Source organism: Pleurodeles waltl, chromosome 1_1 (assembly GCF_031143425.1).
Source record: "Pleurodeles waltl isolate 20211129_DDA chromosome 1_1, aPleWal1.hap1.20221129, whole genome shotgun sequence".
Classification (NCBI taxonomy): Eukaryota; Metazoa; Chordata; class Amphibia; order Caudata; family Salamandridae; genus Pleurodeles; species Pleurodeles waltl.
The window spans coordinates 894,317,383-894,338,551 of NC_090436.1; the positions used below are offsets into that span (position 1 = coordinate 894,317,383).

General features: G+C 47.7%; 1 protein-coding gene across 1 annotated transcript in view; it reads right to left on the reverse strand.

Moving 5' to 3' along the window:
- CEP78 (centrosomal protein 78) overlaps positions 1–21,169 on the reverse strand; it is a 462,742-nt gene that overhangs the window by 320,743 nt on the left and 120,830 nt on the right. Inside the window, exon 10 of the mRNA XM_069230075.1 lies at positions 20,098–20,233. Within this exon, the coding sequence (XP_069086176.1) occupies positions 20,098–20,233 (136 nt within the window). The remainder of the gene's footprint in view (positions 1–20,097; positions 20,234–21,169) is intronic.

Here is a 21,169-nt window from a genome sequence, read left to right on the forward strand (position 1 = left end):
GGTAAGACACCCACCAACCCCAGCCTCCCTAGGATTAGAAGCACAGGGCATGATGCCTCCTCCCGAACAAGTGGGGAAGATACCCACCAACCCCAGCCTCCCCAGGATCAGATGCACAGGGCACGATGCCCCTCCAGAACCAGTGGGGAAGACACCCGCCTGAGAGACTGTGGCCTTGCACTCCCCAGGACCAAGCACAGGGCATGCTGCCCCCTCCAGAGCATGTGGGCAGGACACCCACTTGAGAGACTGTGGCCTTGCACTCCTCAGGACCAAGCACAGGGCATGTTGCCCCTTCTAGAGCATGTGGGCAAGTCACCCACTTGAGAGACTGTGGCCCTGCACTCCCCAGGACCAAGCACAGGGCATGTTGCCCCCTCCAGAGCATGTGGGCAAATCACCCACTTGAGAGACTGTGGCCTTGCTTTCCCAAGGACCACGCACAGGGCATGTTGCCCCCTCCAGAACCAGTGGTCTTGTTCCATCTGCCAGCTGAGGTGCCCCCCCCGTTCCCTGTCCCCCTGAGGTGCCTGCCTATTTTCCAACTGATGCCCCTGCAGTGTTCTCTCTGTGTTGGTGCAGGTGACAAGTGGGGCCTTGGACTTTGGCCCACGCACAATGAGGACTGGGCAGTGTCCCTTGAACTGTACATATGTATATACCATTACATTGCATTTTCGTATATTTCTACTGTGTTGTTATTATTACACTCACTTTTGCACATTCCTGTTGTCATTTCATTATTCCTCAGGGTTACAGGGTAAATATGTTTTATTACTGCAGCTGATTGTGTGTACGGTGTTGGGATGTGTGTCTTGCGTGCATGTGTCACTCTCCCCCTGTGTGCTAGGCGTCTGTACTCACCATCGTCGACTTCACCATCGCTGGTGTCCGTGGTGGAGCAGGACATAGAAAATCATTGGAAATATTTGCAGTTCAGGCTCCATGGCAGCATGGTTCTTCCCTGTGCCTCCAAAGGTGAGTCCTTTCCCTTTTGTGCAGTGTTTCTGCCAGGCTTTTGTTGTCGTTGGTACCGCCCCGGAAAAGGTGGCAGTTTCTGGTCTCATAATACGGTGGGTGGAACATTGACTTCTGCCTGGCTGTTGGTGGCTACCGCCGTGGTGGCTGTTGTTTCCGCCTTGGTGGTCGGTGTGGTAAAGTGGCTGTCTATCCGAGGTCTCACCGCCATGGTCATAATTTGGCGGTAGTTACCGCCAGCCTGTTGGCGGTATTACCACCACTTTATCACTGACCGTCAGAATTCTGAAGAGGGCCATAGTGTTACAAAAATAAAGGTTCTTTATTTTAGTGACACAATACCAAAAAGTACTAGAGAGGCAACCTTCCAATTGGAGGTAATTAACCCCTTCACTGCCAGGCCTTCTCCCCCTCCTGTGCCAAGCCTTTTTTGGCTATTTGGGGTAGTTCGCACTTTGGCCCTCATAACTTTTTTGTCCACATAAGCTATCCACACCAAATTTGCGTCCTTTTTTTCCTAACATCCTGGGGATTCTAGAGGTACCCAGAGTTTGTGGGTTCCTCTGGAGCAACCAATAGAGTAGGCAAAAATACAGAGAAAATTTCATTTTTTTTTTTTTTTTTTAAATGAGAAAAAGTGCTGCAGAAGAAAGCATGTGTTTTTTTTCCCTTGAAAATGGCATCAACAAAGGGTTTGCAGTGCTAAAATCACCATGTTCCCAGCTTTCAAGAACAGGCAGTCTTAAATCAGAAGAACAAGTTACTTACCTTCGGTAACGCTTTTTCTGGTGGATACACTAACTACCTGTGGATTCCTCACCTTATGAATTCGATCCTTGCGCCAGCATCCGACGGAAAGTCTTCTTCCTAGCTATCTACGTCGATGAGGACGTCATAATGGCACGGCTCCACGTGACTCAGTCTGACGTCAACGTGCCAATAAGAGGTCCTCGTCGGCGTACTGATGTCAGTTTCACCTCATTTTTTTCGTGCCCTTAAGCCGAACAGGTGTAACCCAACCATGAAAAATTATATATATATATATATATATAAACATATACGCACACAAAAATCTTGTCCTTTGAATCCATATATTCACATTATCATCTTAAATACACGAATATACAAAAATATGTAGAGAAATATAAACACATATATATAAATATACAAACATAAGAAGAAATATTAAAGCCAAAAACTGCAAGATAATTGTGAAATCAGGCAGGCAACGGGGAGGCGGGAGGGACCGTGAGGAATCCACAGGTAGTTAGTGTATCCACCAAAAAAAGCATTACCGAAGGTAAGTAAGTTGTTCTTATGATGGATACAACTACCTGTGGATTCCTCACCTTATGAATAGAGTCCCAAGCAGTACCGCACTCGGTGGTGGGTGCCCGCCTGATTACACTAAGAAATCCTGCAATACCGAGCGAGCAAAATGACCGTCCCTCCTCATCTCAGAGTCTAAACAATAATGTTTCACAAAAGTATGGAGGGACGCCCAAGTTGCCGCTTTACATATATCTATTAATGGAACTCCTCTCGCTAGAGCCGAGGATGTAGATTTAGCTCTAGTAGAGTGGGCCCTGATACCTTCAGGAGGAACCTTTTTTGCCAAAGAGTAACAAATCTTAATACACAAGATGACCCAGCTGGAGAGTGTTCTTTTCTGAACCGCTCTGCCCTTTCGCTGTCCAGCATACCCAACAAACAGTTGATCATCTAAGCGAAAGTCCTTAGTCCTCTCTAGGTAAAAACTCAGGGCCCTCTTAGGGTCCAACCGATGGAGTCTCTCTTCTTCTTTAGACGGGTGACGAGGAGGGTAAAACGCAGGTAGAGTGATAGTTTGCCCTATATGAAAAGGGGTGACAACTTTCGGTAGAAAAGCATCCCTGGTTTTTGGAACCACTTTATCAGGGAAAAATATGGTAAAAGGAGGCTTAACGGAAAGTGCCTGAAGCTCTCCAATCCTCCTGGCAGAAGTGATTGCGATTAAGAAAACGGTCTTCAAGACTAAATATCTCAATGGACAGGAATGCATGGGCTCAAAAGGCGAACCCATCAAGAATGTCAAAACAAGATTTAAGTCCCACTGAGGCATGTGAAAGGGAGTAGGAGGAAACCTATTCACCAAACCCTTAAGGAACCTATTTACAATTGGAGACTTAAATAAAGATGGCTGGTCCGGAAGGCAAAGAAACACCGACAGAGCTGCCAAGTAACCCTTAACTGTAGCTATCGCACAGCCTTTCTTTGCCAAACTAAGAACAAACAAAAGTACATCTGAAAGGTGGGCCTTTAAAGGATCTTTCTGGTTCTCTCCACACCACAACACAAATTTTGCCCACCTACCGGCATAAATAGATTTAGTGGAGTGTCGCCTGGACGATAGTATAACATCCACTACATCCGGTGGGAGAGAAAACGAACTCAGGTTGCCCGTTCAATCTCCAGGCATGAAGGTGCAGGCTCTGGAGGTGGGGGTGTAAAACCTGCCCCTGCGATTGTGAGAGGAGATCTGCCCTGAGCGGGAGACGGAGCGGAGGGCACTGAGAGAGTTGAAGCAGGTCTGTATACCATACCCTTCTCGGCCAGTCCGGAGCCACCAAGATGGCTTGAGCCCGGTCCTGACGAATCTTCCTCAGGACCCGAGGAATCAAAGGTATGGGAGGAAACGCGTAAAGGAACTGGCCACTCCAGGACATCTGAAACGCGTCCCCCAACACCCCTTGCATCGGATACTGGAGGCTGCCGAATAACGGGCAATGCGCGTTCTCCCGAGTGGCGAATAAATCCACCTGAGGAGTACCCCACATCTCGAAGATGTGGAGGACTAGATCCGGATGGAGACGCCACTCGTGATCTAATGAGAAGTGATGACTGAGACCGTCCGCACGTACATTCAGCACCCCGGCCAAATGATTTGCTATTAAGCAAATCTGATGGTCCTGAGCCCAGGACCAGAGTTGCAGGGCTTCTCTGCAGAGAAGGTACGACACCTCTCCTCCCTGCTTGTTTATATGCCACATCGCGGTAGTGTTGTCTGTCAGGATCTGAACTGACTGCCCGCGAAGGGAAGGGAGGAAGGCCTTGAGCGCCAAACGTACCGCCTGCAATTCCAACAGATTGATATGCAACATCTGTTCCGCTGGAGACCAATGACCCTTGATCTCCAGGTCCCCCAGATGAGCTCCTCACCCTAGAGTGGAAGCATCCGAAATCACTGTGGCCACTGGAGGAGGCAGTGAAAACGGTTTTCCTTGGGAAAGGTTGCCGTCCTCTGCCCACCAAAGAAGATCCGCTACAGCGTCCCTGGAGATCTTTACTGAATCCTTGAGATCCCCCTTGTGCTGGAACCACTGTCTGCGGAGGCACCACTGAAGAGCCCTCATATGCCCGCGAGCATGAGTGACCAACAGAATGCAAGAAGCAAAAAGACCTAGCAGGCGTAAGACCTTGAGGACTGGAACTGCCGCTCCAATTTGAAACAACGGAATCAGCGCCTGAATGTCCCGAATCCGCTGAGGCGGGGGGTAGGCCCGAAACATTGTTGTGTCCAGTACTGCCCCTATGAACAGGAGGCGTTGAGAGGGCTCCAGGTGAGATTTGGGCACATTTACAGAAAAACTCAGATCGAACAACAACTGGGTTGTCATTCGCAGATGAGACAACACAAGCTCTGGAGACTTGGCTTTGATCAACCAATCGTCCAGGTAGGGAAAAACCGCTACTTCCCTCTTTCTGAGATGTGCTGCAACAACTGCCATCACCTTTGTGAAAACCCGAGGTGCCGAAGTAAGTCCAAACGGAAGGACCGCAAACTGGTAATGTTGCGATCCGACCACAAAACGGAGATACTTCCTGTGCGACTTGATTATGGAAACATGAAAGTACGAGTCCTGCAAGTCGACAGACACCATCCAGTCTCCTTCGTTCAACGCCAGTAGCACCTGCGCTAGGGACAGCATTTTGAATTTTTCCTGCTTGAGGAACAAATTCAAAATCCTCAAGTCCAGGATCAGCCGCAACCGACCGTCCACTTTGGGAATCAGGAAATATCTTGAATAACACCCCTGACCCCTTTCCTGCAACGGCACCAACTCTATAGCGCCCTTTGCCAACATGGTGACAACCTCCTGTTGCAACAACAGAAGATGGTCTTCTGAACAAAAGGAGGGACGGGGGGGGAAGGGAGGAGGGAACTCCTGAAAGGGGAGAGCATAGCCCTTTTCCACAATTCCTAGCACCCACGAGTCTGTTGTAATTGACCTCCATTTCTGTAAAAAAAAGACTCAATCTTCCCCCTACAGGAGAAGTATGGCTGATAAAGTGGGGAAAACTAGGGCTGCTTCACTGTTGTCCACCAGAGGAGGATGAAGAAGAAGAGAGCTGCTGGGCTGGACCTCTAGCCCTACCCCTACCCGCCCTCTAAAGACACGATAGGGCGGATTGGCAGGTTGCTGGGCATAAGATTGAGACCTTCGGAAGGCAGAGCCTCGAATAAATCCTCGAAACCTACGAAAAGGTCTGTAAGGCGTTGTAGAAGAGGTCTGTAACCCCAGGGACTTAGCTGTAGCCCAACAGTCCTTAAACCGTTCAAGGGTAGAGTCTGCCTTGTCCCCAAACAGCTTTTCCCCGTCAAACGGAAGGTCCATTAAGGTGGATTATACATCTGATGAGAAACCAGAGGACCTCAACCAGGCATGCCTCCTTGTAGCCACCAATGTTCCCATGGCCCTGGCAACAGAATCCGAGGTATCCAAGCCAGACTGTATAATCTGCTGTGCAGCAGCTTGAGCGTCCAAGAAAAGGCACCCAAAAGATTTCTGCATCTCCTGTGGCAGATCCCTTGCCATCTCCTTAGCAGAGTCCATTAGGGCATGGATGTATCTGCCTAGCACACAGGTGGAATTGGTAGCTTTAAGGGCCATGCTGCAAGATGAAAAAATCTTCTTTGAAGACTGCTCCATCCTCTTGGATTCCCCATCAGTCGGAACTCCAGGGAATGTTCCAGGGGCAGTCTTTGCAGAACATTACGCCTGAACTACCAAGCTCTCCGGAGTCGGGTGACGAGAGAGAAAAAACGGATCTCCTGGGGCACTTCTATGCTCCTCGCCACTGCCCTGTTCACAGCAGGAGATGTAACAGGCTTTTTCCACAGATCTAAAATAGGCTCGGTCAAAGCCTCATTGAAAGGCAGCAAAGGGTCAGCACTGGAGGAAGATGGATGAAGTACCTCTGTGAGCAGGTTAGTTTTTACTTCTGCAGCGGACAAAGGCAAATCCAGATACTCAGCTGCCTTCCTCACCACTGCATGGAAGGAAGCGGCCTCCTCAGTAAACTCCCCCGGAGACGCAATGTCCCACTCCGGGGAAGTATCCAAACCACTTGCAGTGGCAAGACCCTGGAAGTCATCAGAAGGCTCGATCTCGCCTTCCTCAAGCCTTCTGTATTCCTCTTCCTCCAAAAGTCTCAATGCCTTCCTCCGAGATCTAAGCTGTGTTTCCAGTGCCGGCGTCGACAAAGAATCCATCGACGCCGACGATCTCGAACCCCGAACAGGGCCAGGAAGGCTCCTGGATTCACCCGGTGCCGGCGCCGATCCGAAGTCGGCAGATGACCTTCTCGAAGCCGAATGGCCGGAAGGAGATGGAGCCGGTCTGGATGGAGACAACGACGCCGGATGGCGCGGAGAAGGAGTCGGTTGACGTGCCGACGGATCCACAGTCACAGGCGAAGGACTCCTGCCAGGGGAGACCCTCGGTGCCGAACCACCAGTCTCTGTAGGGCAGAAGGACATGAAAGGAGCAGCCCTGTACGACGCCGGCGAGCCCAAATTGAATGCCAATGGCCCCGTGGGATCCGCCGGTGCACCAGCAGGGGCCATGGTTTGAAAAACAGCATACATCGCATTCAAAAATGCGTCCGGATCCGTCCCTGGAGTCGGGAAAGCTGGGTACTGCTGTGCAGATGTCTGCTGAACATCAGGATCCCTCGGCGCCGGCGAAAAGTGAGGGCTACATTGAGTGACCTCATAAACTGAAGGCGCTGGTGACAACCCCGGACTCTCAGGCTGGGGTGTGACAGTAGGACTCATCTCCCATGTCTTCTGGCGTCGTGATGAACGAGACCTCGACCTCGATCGGCTCCTCTCCGAACGGCGCCGAGAGTCATGACGGCGCCGAGAGACATGATGACGCCGCTTCTTATGTTTTTTGGGAGAAGCATGGGAGGAAACCTTCTTGTGTTCCTTCTTCTTTGCCTTGGCTAAGAAGAGCTTCGCCTCGCGCTCCTTCAGAGCTTTTGGATTCATGCTCTGACATGAGGAACAACCTTCCACATCATGTTCGGAACTAAGACACCAAATACAGTCCGAGTGGGGGTCGGTCACTGACATCCGACCCCCGCTTTCTCTACACGGCTTGAAACCGGACTTCTTCGGAGGCGACATTGTAACCTCCAAAAATCGTTACAGTTACCAACGGGCCAGGAAGAAAAACCGTTGGCGTCGAAGCACGGAAAAAAAGAAAACTGACGTCAGTATGCCAACGAGGACCTCTTATTGGCACGTTGACGTCAGACGGAGTCACGTGGAGCCGTACCATTATGACATCCTCGTCGATGTAGATAGCTAGGATGAAGACTTTCCGTCGGATGCTGGCGCAAGGATCGAATTCATAGGGTGAGGAATCCACAGGTAGTTGTATCCATCAGAAAACTACATTTTTCAACACAATTTTGGCATTTTACTGGGACATACACCCTTTTTTACTATTTTGTATGCTTTCAACCTCCTTCCAGTTAGTGACAGAAATGGGTGTGAAACCAATGCTGGATCCCGGACAGCTGAACATTTCTGAAAATTACACACAATTCTGAACTCAACAAGGGGTGATTTGTGTAGCTCCTTCAAGGTTTTCCTACAGAAAGTAACAGCTAAAATAAAAATAAAAATGTTGAAATTGAAGTAAAAAAAAAATAAGAGCCATTTCAGTCCACGATTTCTTCTATAACTTTTCCAGCTATGGCAGATTTTTTACAGCAATATACCGTTACGTCTGCTGGACTATTCTGGTTGTGGGGATATATAGGGCATGTAGGTTCATCAAGAACCCTAGGTAGCCAGAGCCAATAAAAGAGCTGCACCTTGCAATGGGTTTTCATTGTATACTGGGTATACAGCAATTCATTTGGTGAAATATAAAGAGTGAAAAACGGGTATCAAGGAAACCTTTGTATTTCCAAACTGGGCACAAGATAAGGTATTGAGTAGCAGTGGTTATTTGCACATCTATGAATTCCGGGGTCCCCATACTAGCATGTGAATTACAGGGCATTTCTCAAATGGACTTCTATCTTACACATTGTCTTACATTTGTAAGGACAACATTTAGAGAAAGACAAGGGCCAATAGCACTTATTCTTCTATTCTGTGTTCCCCCAAGTCTTCAGATGAAAATGGTACCTCACCTGTGTTGGTAGGCCTAGTGCTCGCAACAGGAAATGCAACATGGACACATCACATATTTACATTGAAATCTGATGTGTGTTTTGGAAAGTGCCTAGCTGTGGATTTTGGCCTCTAGCTCAGCTGGCACCTAGGGAAACCTACCAAACCTGTGCATTTCTTAAAACTAGACACCTAGGGGAATCCAGGATGGGGTGACTTGAGGGTTTCTCACCAGGTTCTGTTACCCAGACTCATTTGCAAACCTCAATATTTGGCAAAACAAAACTCTTTTCCCCTCACATTTTGTTGCTGCAAAGTTCTGGAATCTGAGAGGTGCCACAAACTTCATTCCACGCAGCATTCCCCCAAGTCTCCCGATAAAAATGGTACCTCACTTATGTGGGTAGGCCTAGTGCCTGCAACAGGAAATGCCCCAAAACACAACGTGGACACATCACATATTCATAAAGAAAACTGACATGTTTTTTTGCAAAGTGCTTAGCTGTGGATTTTGGCCTCGAGCTGAGCCAGCACCGAGGGAAAGCTAGCAAACATATAAATTTTTGAGAACTAGGCACCTAGGGGAATTCAGAATGGGGAAACTTGTGGGGCTCTCACCAGGTTCTGTTACCCAGAATCCTTTGCAAACCTCAAAATTTGGCAAATAAAACACTTTTTCCTCACATTTTGGTGATATAAAGTTGTGGAATCTGAGAAGAGCCACAAATTTCCTTCTACCCAGCATCTCCCCAAGTCTCCTGGTAAAAATGGTACCTCACTTGAGTGATTAGGCCTAGTGCCCGCGACAGGAAATGCCCCAAAATGCAACATGGACACATCAAATTTTTCTTATGACAACTGACCTGTTTTTTTGCAAAGTGCCTAGCTGTGGATTTTGGGCTCTAGCTCATCTGACACCTAGGAAAAGCTCGCCAACCTGGACATTTCTGAAAACTAGACACCTAGGGGAACCCAGAATGGGGTAACTTGTGGCGCTCTCACCAGGTTCTGTTACCCAGAATCCTTTGCAAACCTCAAAATTTGGCAAAAAATACACTTCACAATTTCGGTGATGCAAAGTTCTGGAATCTGAGGGGAGCCACAAACTTCCTTATACCCAGCATTCCCCCACATCTCCCGATAAAAATGGTACCTCACTTGTGTGGGTAGGCCTTGTGCCTGCGAAAGGAAATGCACCAAAACACTACATGGACACATCAAAATCATCAATTACAAAACTACTTGTTTTTGCAAAAGGGGGGGCACCTGCGTTTTTGGTCCTGGGCTCAGTGGCCATCTAGGGAAACCTACCAAACCCAGACATTTCCGAAAACTAGAGACCCGAGGGAGTCCAGGAAGGTGTGACTTGCGTGGATCCCCCAGTGTTTTCTTACCCAGAATCCTCAACAAACCTCAAATTTAGCTAAAAAAATCAAAAGAAAATTTCCCACATTTCTGTGTGGGATCACCTCACTGGTAAAAATTTCCTACCACCCAACGTTCGCCTCAGTCTCCTGATAAACATGATACATCACTTGTGTAGGTGGGCCAAGTGCATGTGACAGAGAAGAGCCAAAAATATGTCGACACTGAGGGAGAACCAAAGCTGGTTCAAAAGGGCAGTTTAAAAAAAAATGTTTTTAGGCTGACAAGTGGGGCAGAACCTTTATCGGTATAGATGCAACAATGCTGGGTGGTAGGAATTTTGTGGATTCCTGCAGATACCGGAAGGTTCCATCACAAAAATGTGGGAAAAATGTGTGATTTCTAGCAATATTGGAGGTTTGTAGGGCATTGTGGGGATGAAAATCGTGCGGGTGCACGTGACGCACACCACCCTGGAATCACCCAGGTGTTTAGTTTTCAGATGTGTCTAGGTCTCGTAGATTTTTCTAGATGGCCGACTCCCAAAGTCCAAAAAGTGCAGCCCTCACCATTCCAAGTCAGACGATTTTGAGAGTTAGCCAAGCTCTCATGGCCCAAATGTAAAACCAAAACCCAAAATAATCAAATGTCCTCTTGCTTGCTGTTGGGATAAGATCTTTTAGTGTGCGGGGTGAGCTGAAAGACGTTACCCCCTTCACTTGGGGTGGGAGGGCGTAACCATGCCCATACTGGTTGGTAGCCACCACCTCATTATTTTTCTTTTTTAATTCCTTGTCATCTAGTAGGCTTTCTGCCCCCCCTGGGGAGTGGATCGGGGTAATTGCCCCATCTGCTCACTAGGGGATAGAACAACTTTGTCCCCATTTATTTGGGGTGGGGGCATGGCCATACGCCCACCTTCTTTTTTGAAGTAAAAATAAATCTTCCCTGGTGTCTAGTGGGCTTTCTGCCCCAGCCTTACAAAAATAGGCCGATCTGTTCCCCGGGGGGGGGGCAGAAATGGACAACAGTAATGTCCCCCGATAGGGTGCGACCCTTGCTGAAGGGGCTGCTCCCCCACAAAAAACCACACACACACAGACCAATTCCTGGTGCCTAAGTGGTTTCTTGGGGCTTCCAGCGCGATGGGGGCGACCTCTGGTGAGGTCAGAGCGCAACTGCGCACTAACGTCAACAGATGTCACAGGGGTGGGGGATGGTCTGGGGTGGAAGGGGAAGCAATTCTCCTTCCATCCCTGTCAGGTAACGGTGGTGGGAGGCCCACAGGGAGAGCACTAGCGCTTCCCCGTGGGCCGGGTGCTGGACGTAACAGTTACGTCCTCGGCACCCGAGCGGTGCAGCCGAGGATGTACCCGTTACATCCTGGGCAACCAAGGGGTTTACACACTAAATATATAAGTTAGTTACCAGAAATAGGCATAGAAAGCGATGGAAAAAGTGCAAATGTAGTTAGACAATAGTGACCCTAGGGGAAGCCCAAACCATATACTAAAAAAATGGAATGCGAACACAGGACCCCCCACCTAAGTAAGTGGAATGTGCAGAGGGATGCTGGGGTACTAGGAAACCACAAAGGTAAGTACCATAGTGCACCCTAGCAACCAGAAGAAAAGGAGTGAGTTAGTGGATTTTCCCCCCCAACCACCCAAAACGAAAGAAAAGAAGAAAATACAACACCCCAACAAGACTGCAAGAAACCAGCGGTGGATTCCTAAAGAGGAAGGCGTGTGGAAGAAGGGGACCAAGTCCAGAAGTCACAGAAGAGTCCAGGAGGAGTAGGAGCTACTACCCACCCTGCTGTAGATGCAGGAGCTGGTCGAAGTTGATGTGAAGAAGGTCAACACTGCAGCCCTGGAGTCAGTGAAGAGTTCCAGAGGGATGCAGACGACGTCCTATGCTGGAAGAAGAATTGCAGTCAGGTGTTGGTGCGGGAAATCCACCAAAAGCCTTGGCAAAGGCAAAGGTCGCGGATGGTGAAAAGTGGAGGAGGGGGGAGTCACAGGGGACCCTCTGCAACATAGAAGCCCACAGAAGCAAAGGTAGCACCCACAGGAGTCCCACAGGACGGGGACACAGGAGTCGCAGAAGAACCCACACAGCACGACTAAAGAAGGGTCCCACACCACAGGAGAACCACGCAGAGGTGTGTGCGTCGCAGGAAGGATTGCTGGGGGCTGGAGCTACATGTAGCCTGAAGATCCCTTGGAGGAGATGCAAACAAGACTTGACAGCTGCAAGAGACGCGGTGCACAGGGGAACTGTCCTGCATGGGAAGGCAAGGGATTACCTCCACCAAAGTTAGAAAGCTGGCAGAGAGGACCGGGAGGACTACTCTGGACCACCAACGGTGATGCAGAATCCACATAGCTCAGGATGAGAGGAGATCCATGCAGTGGGTCACTATTGCAGTAGGTGCCTTCGGATGCAGGGGAGTGACTCCTTCACTCCAAAGGAGACTCCTTGTGCAAGCTGAAGACTTGCCCCCGTACTAGGATGCACAGCCGGGGAAATGATGCAGAACCTGGAAGGAGCAGTGGAAACAATGTTGCAGGAAGAGTCTTCGCAGATGCAGACTATCAGTTCCTGGAGGGTCCAGTCTCGGTTCCTGTGGCTAGAAGCCAAAGTAAGGTTGCAGAGGAGTCATGTTGGAATCTTGCAGGCTGAATCTGAGGACCCACCCTAGAAAGAGACCCTAAGTAGCCCTGAAAGGGGATTGGTCACCTAGCCAGGTGACCATCTATCAAGAGGGGGCTCTGATGTCACCTTCCTGGCCTAGCAACTCAGATGCTCCCAGAGGTCCCTGCCAACCTTGGATTCAAGATGGCAGAACCCAGGGACCCTCTGGAGGAGCTCTGGGCACCACCTCTGGGGTGGTGACGGACAGGGGAGCGGTCACTCCCTGGTGATGGGACACTGGAGTGGTCACTCCCCTTTCTATTGTCCAGTTTCGCGCCAGAGCACCCTTAACTGTTTATGCACGCAGGGCACCAAAGGTGCCCTTCAAAGTATACCAGTGGCTTGGGGAGGCTACCCTTCCCAAGCCACGTAACACCTATTTCCAAAGGGAGAGGGCGTTACCCCCCTCTCCTAAAGGAAACCCTTTGTTCTGCCTGTTCAAGCAGCAGGAGGGCGGAAACTTGTCTGAGCACTGGCAGCAGCTTGGGCTGCCTGGAAAACTCTGGAAGACTGTTCTAAGGAGCCCCCAGAGTGCAATGGAATCATATTCTAATACTGGAAACAGTATTGGGGTATGATTCCGACACATTTGATACCAAACACGCCTAGGTTCGGAGGTACCATTATGTAGCTGGACATAGGTAGAGACCAATGTCCAATACACGCATTAAAATGGTGTCCACGCACTCATGAAGTCCATGAAAATGCCACTGGAGTTTGTGGGGGTACCTCTGCTAGTGCAGCGTGCCCTCACACACAGGTACTTGAACCCTACCCTCTGGGCTAGGAGGGCCTGCCATAGGGGTGACTTTGAGTGACCCGGTGCAGTGACCTGTAGTGAAAAAGGGTGCATACACCCTTTCACGCAGGCTGCAATGGCAGGCCTGCAGAACACTTTGTATTGGCTCCCCATGGGTGGCATAATACATGATGCAGCCCATGGGGATCCCCTGGTACCCTAATGCCCTGGGTACCATATACTATGGACTTACATGGGGGCACCAGTATGCCAAATGTGGGGTGAAAATGGTACAAGTTACCAAGTTAGAAGGGAGAGAGCATAATCACTGAGGTCCTCGTTAGCAGGATCCCAGTAAACACACACACTGACAACAGGCAGAAAATGGCGGTAATCATGCCAAGAAAGAGGGTACTCTCCTACAACCGTGTATTTAAAAAATAAAATATTTAACACGATATGCAGGCCCTGACCATGAATCATCAGAAGAAAATAGTGACTACGAGCTTGACACCTGCTCCATTTTCAGTACAAATTACAATGGAGCATGTTTTACCTAAGCTGTACACACTGATAGCTGAATAAAATACAGACACCAACCCCAAGATAGAGGAATAACCTCTGCTTTCTGAGGTTTGCTTTCTTGTGGATTATCCCTTTATAAAATGCCTTAAGATGCTTATTGTATCTCACAGATTCTTCATAATTCAGATGTTCAGGTGTCCAAGGAATAACATGGTCGGGCCTCAAATGGTAAAAGCCCATGGAACTACTTTTAAAAAGGTCCATGTTCCACAAAAAAGACACAAAGGACTAGCGTCCCTCACTACTCAGCTAATCCATAGCCATTCCAACATCCCCTTCTCAACTTACTTAGATTGTTTTTGCAGAAACTAATACCAGATGCAGTTGCATACAAGAAATCTAGTTCAAAGTTTTGTGTAACAGCAAGGCAGAACAAGGCTACACAGATTCACAAAACATTCACCATGCATAATTCATGGTAATGGAACTGAGAGACTGAAGAAAGATCTACCGTAAGTGCAGTAAGGTTAAAGACAGAAACAGGGAGTAATGGTCATACATGGGATAACAGAGGAGAGGTTGCAATCAAAAATCAAATCATTTTCATAATGCAGACATTGAATCTAGACATTGACTCTACTGTTAGATCTAACATCAGTAGTATGTTTCTGCAACTGAGCTGCAATGGCAGTGAAGAGGAAAACATGCCTGACCATAAGATAAGCAAGCAGCAAACATATAAATTGGAACCTAGCTGAAATGAGGTTTAGGAATACTGTTAGAAATGGGGTCTCTAGTTGGCAGTCGGTTTGCACCCTGACCATGTAGGGACTCTCACTCTAGTTAGGATGAGGGAGATACCCAGCTCAGATAACCCCTGCTCACCCCCTTGGTAGCTTAGCAAGAGCAGTCAGGCTTATCTAAGAAGTAATGTGTAAAGCATTTGCACAAAACACACAGTAACAAGTGAAAACACTACAAAAGGACACCACACCAATTTTAGAAAAATAGCCAATATTTATCTATATAAAACAAAAACAAAACGAGAAGAATCTAACATACAGTAATAAAGATATTACTTTTTCAAGAATTACCCTAAAACTATAGTTCCTTGATGTCCATAGCTCCACCTGGGGCTATCACAGCATCGTAATCAACAAAACCAACAGTTCAGACCAGCCGTAGGGTCGCGGGCCAGCTACGGTGTCGGGAAGACCCGCAAACAGTACCTTGGAAATGCAGAGAGTCGCGATCCTCGCGATGAGATCTGGAGAACGGCGTCACATGCGTCGGATCCGGATGTTGGTGCGGGGGTCATCGGTCCCTTGAAGTCACACGCATTGTAGATCAAACTCTGGGCTGAAGAAGCCAGAAGTGCCGTGGATGGCATCGGGGCTGCGGTGTGAAGCAGGACAATGTGACGTGCGGTGCCTACAGGTCACAGTGGAGGCAACGGCTCGGTGACAGCATCAGTGAGACCAGGAAAGCGACGTGAAGTGGGGAGGTGCGACGTGCGGTGTCACCAGGTCACAGTGCAGGCAGCAGCGTCGACATTGCTGAAACGCTGTTGTCGGTAGGCCCAAGCCGGCAGTGCAGGAAGGGACAGTGCTTCGTGTACCTCACAAGTGGTGTCCACAGGCCATGGTGCAGGCAGGGACACCTGGTGACAACACTGGAGTCGATGAAGCTGACGTCGGTGGACCGGGGCTGCGGTGCGGGACGGTGCTTCGTGTACCTCACGAGCGGTGTCCACAGGCTACGGTGCAGGCAGCGGCGCCCGTGTCAGCAGGAGCAGCATTGTCAGGGATGCCCAGCCTGCGGTGTGAGCAGGGCGATGTCTGAGTGCGGGGCCCACAGGTCGCATGTACGAGCAGCAGCTCGGTGATGGCGGTGAGACCAGGATCGCAGTGCAAAGTGGGGCAGTGCGGCGTCGGCAGGTCAGGGTGCAGGCCCGCGGCGTCCTTGGCGGCCTCGCAGTGGTTTTTCTCCTTGAACAGCACAAAACAAACAGTTCCCAGTGCTGCAGGCAGATGAAACTGAAGTCTTTGATATCCCTGAGACGTCCAACAGGAGGCAAGCTCTACTCCAAGCCCTTGGAGAACTTTCTCAAGCAGGATACAAAGAAAAGTTCACTCCCTGCTCTCTTTTAAGGCAGAAGCACGAACTGGAGGCCAATCCAGCAAAGCAACACAGCAAAGATGCAGTACTTCTCCTCCAGCTCTTCACCTTGGCAGAGGTTCCTCTTGATTGCAGAAAGATTCTAAAAGTCTGGGGTTTTGGGTCCACTACTTATACCCCTTTCTGCCTTTGAAGTTGTCCAACTTCAAAAAGGAGTCTCTCTGGCTTGCAAGATCCTCTCTTGTCAAGGCCAAGCCCCAGACACACACTAGGGGGTTGGAGACTGCACTGTGTGAGAACAGGCACAGCCCTTTCAGCTGTAAGTGGCCACTCTTTCCTCCACTCTAGCTCAGATGGCTCATCAGGATATGCAGGCTACGTCCCAGCTTCCTTTGAGTCACTGTCTAGAGGGAATTCACAACAGCCCAACTGTCAAACTGACCCAAACTGGGAATCCACAAACCAGCAGAGTCACAGAACAGTTTAAGCAAGAAAATGCCTACTTTCTAAAAGTGGCATTTTCAAACTGACAATCTAAAAACCAATTTCACTAAAAGAAGTTTATTTAAATTGTGAGTTTAGAGATCCCAAACTCAACATCTCTATCTGCTCTCACAGGGAATCTACACTTTAATAATATTTAAAGGCAGCCCCCGTGTTAACCTATGAGAGAGATAGGCCTTGCACAGTGAAAAACGATTTTGGCAGTATTTCACTGTTGGGACGTGTAAAACACATCAGTACATGTCCCACCTTTGACATATACTGCACCCTATCCATGGGGCTACCTAGGGCGTACCTTAAGGGGGTGTCTTACATGTATAAAAAGGGAAGCTTTAGGCCTGGCAAGTGGGTACACTTGAAAGTCGACCTGGCAGTTTAAAACTGCACACACACACACTGCAGTGGCAGGTCTGAGCCATGGTTACAGGGCTACTCATGTGGATGGCACAATAGTGCTGCAGATTTACAGGACTTGGGCACCTCTAGTGCACTCTACTAGGGACTTACCAGTAAATCAAATATGCCAATCATGGATAACCCAATCAACAATACAATCTGTATAGGGAGAACTTGCACTTTAGCACTGATTAGCAGTGGTAAAGTGCGCAGAGACTTTAAACCAGCAAAAACAGATCTGCAAAAATAGGAGGTAGAAGGCTAAATGTTTGGGGATAACCATGTAAAAAGGGCCATTTCCAACAAATACCTAACATTAGAAGGAGATAAATGGTAAAGGTCTAACCACAAAGGTAGACAACTGCTCACCACTTCAGACGATAGCAACTGTATCACTGGACTCTTACACATAATCTAGACATATGCCTGTTACATGAATGAGCATTGGGGACACTGAACTGTCGTAAGTCAAATTGATATTATAGACCTTCATAAGTGTAATAAGACTCCTGTGAAAGCATTTTTACTGAATTAGGGTCCCATTACGAGGTTAGAAGTCTTGAGACTGCCAGCCTCGCATTGGCAGTCAGGACTGCCGCTGCTGTGGCTGTCCAACTGCCACATTAAGACCATGGCGGTCAAATAGTCAGGGTTCCGCCGTCTCCACCAGGATCAGTGATACTGATGGGTTGGCGGCAGGTGCAGGTCGGAATCAGACAGGACGGCGCTGCATGCAGCGCTGCCCTGCTGATTAGGACCTGGTTCTCTGCCAGCCTTTTCATGGTGGTTTTACTGCCATGAAAATACTGGTGGAGAAGAGGTGCAGGGGGCCACAGGGAGGCCCCTTCACTGCCCATGCACTTGGCATGGGCAGTACAGGGGTCCAACTGCCCAGCACCCTCGCAATGTTGACTGTCTGCTGTGTTGACAGTCAACATTGCGAGGATGCTGGTGCACCCTGCAGGCAACACCATTGCCTCCGGCTCAAATTCAAGCTGGAGACAATGCTGCCACCAGTTTCCCGCTAGGCTGACTGGTGGAAACCTCGGTTTCTGCCCGTCAGTGTAGCGGGAAACTCTTACTGGGTCTTGCAAGGAAGTAGCCAGTGTGGCGGCAACCTCCCAGTCGGAAGTTCTGCAGACAAGTACTCCCATCCGCCGAATTCCTAATGAGGCCCTTACTGTTAAGCATATATTGAAATGGATCTAGCTAACCTTCCACAAACTCATTTGAGGTACAGGTCCCCTCCAATACCAATTTTTATGGGGAGAGAATATAATTTCATATCAGTTTAAATTATATAGTAAGACTTTGATACCATCTTCAGACTGTCCTGAAGCTCAGAAAGACCAGGGCAAACGAGTAAGCAAGCAGAACTAAATGTGGAATGTTCAATAAAGATTAGCAAGAACATAATGTGGAGCACTGTATTATCTATGATTCTGCCCTAAAAAATATAGCACAATTACTGAGCAAAATCTCCTGTAAGGACTGACACAAGAGGACACCGCCAACACAGCCTACAATGCAGATGTAAAATGAAACAAATCGAACAGAGTAAAACCCTGGAACTGAAGATGTCAACTTTCTGCTGGCATAAAGCTCAATCAACAAATGCTGCAAGGAAAACTTCACAACCAATCAACATAAACTCATAGTGCACAGGGCTAAAACATCCCTTGTCTCAAAGCTGCCCTTAAGCACTAGGGGCTTGTCCTGGCTATCGACAGCCCATGAGTAGTGGTTTCAAGTTGCTGTTAAGGACGAAAACAGAAATAGCAGATCCAAATGACACCAGCAGTACAGGGAAGAGATCAACAAGGCATATGTTCAGGACCAGGTTAAGAGAAGGCCAAGGTAAAGCAAGGGCATCACCATCATGATGGCAGAAGTGCAGCAGTGTCTTTCAGTAATTGCTGTGCTTCACATGCTCCAGGGAGCTCACATGTGCCAAGTGTTGCAGGGAAAAGGATACAGGTACACACTACTCAATTTTGATAGCATCAAGGAAAGGGCCTCTAATAGAAGAAGTCTCTGTACAGAAATAATACAACCGAGCAGCAAAAGAAAGCAACAGATTCAAGACACAGGTGTGGTGGCAGTCTCGAGACACAGAACAGCGTTCATAGATAAGAGAGGTAAGCTAGCCCCAGTGCTCAGTGCTAGGGATTACAAGTACTTGGTATCTCCAAGTCTAAGACTGTTTGAGACAGCAGTATCTTTTTCAAACAGACCACAATACACACTAATTGAATTCAAATGATGATTGCTAAAAAGCAACAAGTTCAAAAAGCCACTTAACATTTGAAAGGAACACTGCATTCTCTCGTTGCACCCATCCAAGGATGGGTGATGGACAATTACTTTGCAAAAATTAGTTTTACTATCACGCTGGAGAAGGGATGTACTGGTGTTTGAGAAACATATATTTTAACTATTGTTAAAGACCATTTAAACTATGACCACTATAAAGCACCCACCTGGTTGCAAAACCAACCAGAAAATACATCCCATGGTTTTATGTGAGGGCTCTCAAATGTGATTATAGTTCTAATGGCTTGAAAGTCAGAGACACAGACATCAAGGGAGCTGTCAAGGGAGATGATTTCCTGGTATTCAGATAGTAGTTGTAACAGGGTAAGATTAGTTCATAGGATTGATTAATGGTACTTAAAAACCTTAAGTATACCTATTTTGCTAAATGCAATTGGTTTGGAAAAAGTGTTATGTGGAGAAATGTCGTCCAGTGAACTAAACTGTTACTTTTAGTACTTGGAATTCAGGTTTGTAATCCCAGCTTCACCATTTGATCACAAAAATGACTCTGGATAAAACATCCTAATACATCACAGGCTTTAGGCTGTATACATTTACAATAAAATGCATCGAGAATGCCCCTTTGCGTTCTAATATATGGGTGGGGGGGGAGACAGAGAGAGGGAAAGAGGGTGGGGGAGGGAAGAGAGAGAGATAGAGAGAGGGAAGGAGAGAGAGACAGAAAGGGAGAGAGGGCAGGAGAGGGAGAGAGGAAGGGATAGAAGAGGGAGAGAGAGAGGTGGAGGGATAGATAGATAGACCGAGCAATCCATGCAAGTGACATTTGTGGTGCAATGACCGTGTTCTATGCAAAGCATTCCTGCTCTATCGAGCTATGTTCACATTTCACCAAATGCCCAAAAAGAAAAAATTGTGGCCCAGATTACAGACCTCAGTCTTATAACAACAAAGGTTGTTTTCAGATAGCTTTTACAGAACACTAAAGAAAAAACAACAGGGATCCACATATTTATGTTGATGACACAGTAAAAAGAAACAATCGGTGTACCTGTGTCTGTTTGCACGCTCTGCAGTACGCCATGGCATAAAACCTTGTACACCTGCAGGTAAGGGCTCTGGAGCATAACCTTCTTTGTGAGACACAGAATTTCTTTCTGGAGCCAAGTTTTTTTTAGATGCAAATCCTATAATGGATATGGAAGAGGAAAAAAAATGTCATGGAGCTAGCAAAACAGACTTAGTTCTCCAGAAGCTTTTGTATTGCATTAATTTTCCAATTAATGTATAATCAGTTAAGGCTATTAGACACTATATCAAAAACACAAAGCAATAGTATGCAGAGCTTTTTAACTTTGTGTACGACCTTATTTGCTTCCATACTAGTGTTTAGCTCGTTTGTTTCATTTGTTGTATTTACAAATATTCTGTTGGTATGGTCTTTTGAATTTATAGAGAGAGAGGGGTATGATTTCTTTAGTTTTCTCAGTAAAGACTTACATTGTTCCTGGGAAGGATAACAATCTGAAAACAGACATGCACTGTGGACACCCTACGGGCAGACCCAGAGAAAGACTGTATGTGCCAATCTTTGAATTAGCTAGGTACAGGGTAGGCAATGCTGCCCCTGCTCGTACTACCTAGTCAAGCCTATATCCTGCATTTCCACCTGGTCCCAATTTGATGAACTCCACTGTCTGACATACAAGAAGTTATTTACGATCAACACTGTCACCCTAAGTCTATTTCTCTCTCCAATACTAAGAGGTAATCTGTCCTCTCAAGCATATAATTGTTCTCTCCTTACTGAAAAATAGGCTGGACTTTCATGAATTAATTATTAACTTCAGTCTTGATATTTTATTTATGACCAGAATCAGGTTAAAAAAAAAACATGTCTTTGGTTGCTTACTCTCCCCAATCACAATTAAACAACTGGAGACAAATACATCTAGATGGAAGACTGACTGATCCTCCTTGAGCTAAGGGAGTCAAGGAAACCATGTGCACAACTAGATCACTGCTGCTGTCATTCTTATGCTCCCAATCTCAAAAGCTCAGACTGTGTAATTGAAAATATACAAGAAGCTGCTCAACACTACCAGAGTTTTAAGTGTGAATTT